Source organism: Penaeus chinensis, chromosome 8 (genome assembly GCF_019202785.1).
Source record: "Penaeus chinensis breed Huanghai No. 1 chromosome 8, ASM1920278v2, whole genome shotgun sequence".
NCBI classification, from domain to species: Eukaryota; Metazoa; Arthropoda; class Malacostraca; order Decapoda; family Penaeidae; genus Penaeus; species Penaeus chinensis.
In genome coordinates, this window is record NC_061826.1 from 13,819,364 (window position 1) to 13,824,363 (window position 5,000).

At 36.3% G+C, this 5,000-nt stretch overlaps 1 protein-coding gene across 1 annotated transcript in view; it reads right to left on the reverse strand.

The window, feature by feature from the left end:
• Nucleotides 1-4,079: 4,079 nt before the first annotated feature.
• Nucleotides 4,080-5,000, reverse strand: part of LOC125027780 (3-hydroxyanthranilate 3,4-dioxygenase-like) — a 24,413-nt gene continuing 23,492 nt past the window's right edge. Inside the window, exon 6 of the mRNA XM_047616917.1 lies at nt 4,080-4,190. Within this exon, the coding sequence (XP_047472873.1) occupies nt 4,080-4,190 (111 nt within the window). The remainder of the gene's footprint in view (nt 4,191-5,000) is intronic.

Genomic DNA, 5,000 nt, shown 5'->3' on the forward strand with positions numbered 1-5,000 from the left:
GTGTAGTGTAATATCGGGTCTGTTTGTTATTATAACATCTAATATGGATGAGGTGTTTTCTGTAATCCTCGTAGGCTTCTTTATAAGTAGTTTTAATTTGTTTTTGTTAATTATCCCATTTAATTTTGCATTTGGTTGATTTAGATCGTCATTTACATCACCTAAGATGAAAAGTGATTTTCTCTTTATTGACATTTCTCTGAGAATATTTTCCAGGTAGTCAAATGATTCTGTGGTGGCATGAGAGTGTCTGTAGATTGTGCAGACGAGGAAGGAAGGATACCCAGATGTCCTCTACTTCCGTATGATTTACAGTTGCAGAGATCTTATTTGATTTAAGGGTATCGCTTACATATATGCAGACTCCACCTCCACGACCTGCATCACATCTGTAAACATGAAAGTTTGGGATGCTGATGAAACTGCTTAATATTTCTTGGTGAAGCCAAGTTTCACTAATACACAAAATATCAATATTTCTCTCCTTAATTATCAATTTGATTTCTTCGAAATGACCGAGGAGGGACTGTGCATTGATGTGTTCTATTTTGATGGTGTTTAGTGGTTTGACCGCCGGATTTGCAACGTCAAACATTCTGCTCGCCTTTGTACTTTTCTATTTAGGAATACTTTTTCATTTTTGGGAAAGATGTCGGACTCTAAGAAAAGATCTGGGTTTATATCTTTCCTCCTTATGGTGACTGTGAAGCTAGAGTAATAATTATGTGTCATTTTAGTTTTGAACGCTTTGTCATTGGAAATTTGGTTTAAATTATTTTACAGGAAGTCTTCAATATCTGTGTCTGGGTGGCAACTCGTGATATATGGATACACTACCTGAGGACGGTCGGCACCTTGCAAGGGTTTTGGCGAGTGGCGTTCCTCCCTTGTTTTTCTTCTTTGTTTTGAACGAAACCTTCCTCATCTTGGTGGGGCTGCGGCTGCTCGTTTGTTTGTTTGTGTGTTTCCGCTCGTTCCGCGTAGTTGTTGATGATGAGCTTTGGTGTTTGTGGAGCAGGAGGGGTAGTAGGGGGGGGGGGGGCAGGTACTCCAGGCACGTGGTGGTGTGTCGTATCTTCCCAATGGCGATTTGGTGGGAGATGTTTTTGCTTGTTTTTCCTTTTACTGTTTCTAACGTAGCTTCTCCTAGGTGTGACTTGTGTAGAGGCTTCGTTCCTCATACCGGTTGGGGAGGAGTCAGCGTTGTTTTTAGGCAGACGCTTGCGTGGCGGACGAGGGGTAGCTGGCGCGTCAGCAAGATCTAGAGAGAGAGAGAGAGAGAGAGAGAGAGAGAGAGAGAGAGAGAGAGAGAGAGAGAGAGAGAGAGAGAGAGAGAGAGAGAGAGAGGAAAAGAATAACACTTCCTAATTTCCTAACCTCACTCTTCCCTTCCGTTAGCGGATTTCGGCGCTGGTCACGCGATTTGTGTCCGGAAACGTTTGTCCTCGGACGTTTAACCTTTCCTGTATGACTCATTTTCTTTCGGGATGCTTGGCCTTGAGTGTTTCATTTGCACTTTTAAGTAGATACGTGTTATGTATTTACGTCGATTACTAATAGACGTATATGATTTGTTTTAGATATATATTTTTTGTATAGTTATATATATATATATATATATATATATATATATATATATGACTTTTTTTTTTTTTTTCCTTAATCTGATGGTAGGATAAGGTCTTGCACCATGACTGGAGGATGCTCTTGGTTTACGAAAAAATCCTATTTTTTAAATCTAATCTTTTGTGACATTTGTAATAGTAATTTTTACAGATGTTATAATTTGGTTTCATTTGAAAGTGAAGGATTTTACATTATGCCAAAGAATGAAAAACAAATACAGTTAAATTCAACCGATGATCAGAAATTTCATATCCTGTCGTACGTACTTACTGTCATTAAAATTGAGTCTGGGCCATTTTAACTTATTATGAAAAAAATAAACGTAAATTCCTAATGTGGTAATACGCCTTAAAACACACACACACACACACACACACACACACACACACACGGCTGTAGGAAACTTACTATTTGTACAAAGCGGAATTTTGCGCCATTTAGTGAGGGAACAATTCACTAAATCTGCCAATATGCAAGGAGAAAATATACCAAGAAATGTGTATTCTCAAAATCGAGAGCAATAGAGAATATTACGCTTTTTCAAAATTCATCATCTTCATTAGCACCCTTGGAGCTATATTTCTGACAAAAAAATGTTCCTCCGTGTTTACCCAGATCTTCATGAAAGGTCATAGACTCCGAAATTTGTCTTTAGCAGAAAAAAAATCTTAGACTTGGAGATTTTGTCTCTGTATCCTCACGAAAATCTCCTCTGATTTTTGGTCCTCAGTCGGCCGAAGTTTAAGACAGGTCTGGAAACGTCTTTGAATCGTCCTTTTGAGAGACGGACAACAGTACTGCGTTTTCACATTTGTTGGAGATAACTCCGTAATGGTACGGAAAACTTCCCTGCCACTCTTGTACTTATTGTCAAACTTCATTTAAGACGTTTTATCTTTGTTTACTACAATTTCCTTGTGTCAACTGACACAATAACAAATGTAATATATAAGACAGGGCTACTCAACTGGTCCGAGGCCCGAATCCTGACCTTTTGAGTGTTGTAGCGGGGACCCCAGGCTCCAGGAGAAAAGGATAATTAAATAATATGAATGTGTTTCCTCGACTGACTATAGGGTAATTTAGGGGACATATAGGAACACTATCTGTAAAATATTTATCCGGACCTCTGCATATATTGGAACTTGTCTAACTGGACCTTTGCTCAGAATAGTTGAGTAGCCCTGATAAAAGATATACTAAATAGGTAATATTTTAGTCATTACATACTTGAGATTCACTGCAATAGTGATTATACTTCATTATTACATTAAATTATAATTATAAGATATCTTAAGATGTGAATAAGAGTACTCCTCAAGTGTTAACTTTGATATCTCAGAGATAAAATTGAAAAAGGCAACTTCTACTATGGTCCTGGAGTCAAACGGTTCTTAGGAAGCCCTTAAGTTTGTCAACGAATATTCTGTGAGCTTTAAAAGACAAAACATTATAATTTAACTTTTTTTTTTTTTTATTTGCTGTTGTTTTTTTCTCCAGGGAATGACATTATATTTTGAGAGGTATTTATGAATTTTCAAATCTTCTCAAAGGGAGAGCATATATTACACGACTCTCTTATAGGCCTACTGTATATAATTTTCTCCTATTATGCATATATTAAAAAACGATTTGTTTTGTATTCATTATTATTTTTTTTTTACAGAACAGTGGAAGTGAAGGATTTTACATTATGCCAAAGAATGAAAAACAAATACAGTTAAATTCAACCGATGATCAGAAATTTCATATCCTGTCGTACGTACTTACTGTCATTAAAATTGAGTCTGGGCCATTTTAACTTATTATGAAAAAAATAAACGTAAATTCCTAATGTGGTAATACGCCTTAAAACACACACACACACACACACACACACACACACGGCTGTAGGAAACTTACTATTTGTACAAAGCGGAATTTTGCGCCATTTAGTGAGGGAACAATTCACTAAATCTGCCAATATGCAAGGAGAAAATATACCAAGAAATGTGTATTCTCAAAATCGAGAGCAATAGAGAATATTACGCTTTTTCAAAATTCATCATCTTCATTAGCACCCTTGGAGCTATATTTCTGACAAAAAAATGTTCCTCCGTGTTTACCCAGATCTTCATGAAAGGTCATAGACTCCGAAATTTGTCTTTAGCAGAAAAAAAATCTTAGACTTGGAGATTTTGTCTCTGTATCCTCACGAAAATCTCCTCTGATTTTTGGTCCTCAGTCGGCCGAAGTTTAAGACAGGTCTGGAAACGTCTTTGAATCGTCCTTTTGAGAGACGGACAACAGTACTGCGTTTTCACATTTGTTGGAGATAACTCCGTAATGGTACGGAAAACTTCCCTGCCACTCTTGTACTTATTGTCAAACTTCATTTAAGACGTTTTATCTTTGTTTACTACAATTTCCTTGTGTCAACTGACACAATAACAAATGTAATATATAAGACAGGGCTACTCAACTGGTCCGAGGCCCGAATCCTGACCTTTTGAGTGTTGTAGCGGGGACCCCAGGCTCCAGGAGAAAAGGATAATTAAATAATATGAATGTGTTTCCTCGACTGACTATAGGGTAATTTAGGGGACATATAGGAACACTATCTGTAAAATATTTATCCGGACCTCTGCATATATTGGAACTTGTCTAACTGGACCTTTGCTCAGAATAGTTGAGTAGCCCTGATAAAAGATATACTAAATAGGTAATATTTTAGTCATTACATACTTGAGATTCACTGCAATAGTGATTATACTTCATTATTACATTAAATTATAATTATAAGATATCTTAAGATGTGAATAAGAGTACTCCTCAAGTGTTAACTTTGATATCTCAGAGATAAAATTGAAAAAGGCAACTTCTACTATGGTCCTGGAGTCAAACGGTTCTTAGGAAGCCCTTAAGTTTGTCAACGAATATTCTGTGAGCTTTAAAAGACAAAACATTATAATTTAACTTTTTTTTTTTTTATTTGCTGTTGTTTTTTTCTCCAGGGAATGACATTATATTTTGAGAGGTATTTATGAATTTTCAAATCTTCTCAAAGGGAGAGCATATATTACACGACTCTCTTATAGGCCTACTGTATATAATTTTCTCCTATTATGCATATATTAAAAAACGATTTGTTTTGTATTCATTATTATTTTTTTTTTTTACAGAACAGTGGTTACTTTTTTTTTTTTTCTTTAATTCTCTTTCCCCGACAATACAGTCACACCTATGCCCCTTGTAATCTTTGCAAATGCCCATAAAAAGGGTACTTATCATAGGACCTGCCTTCGCGATCAGGAGGCAATTAGGCAGTCACGATAAAATGAAATCACAATTTGCGTTTAGAGTATGGATATTGCAGTAAATTTCTTGCGGGAAAA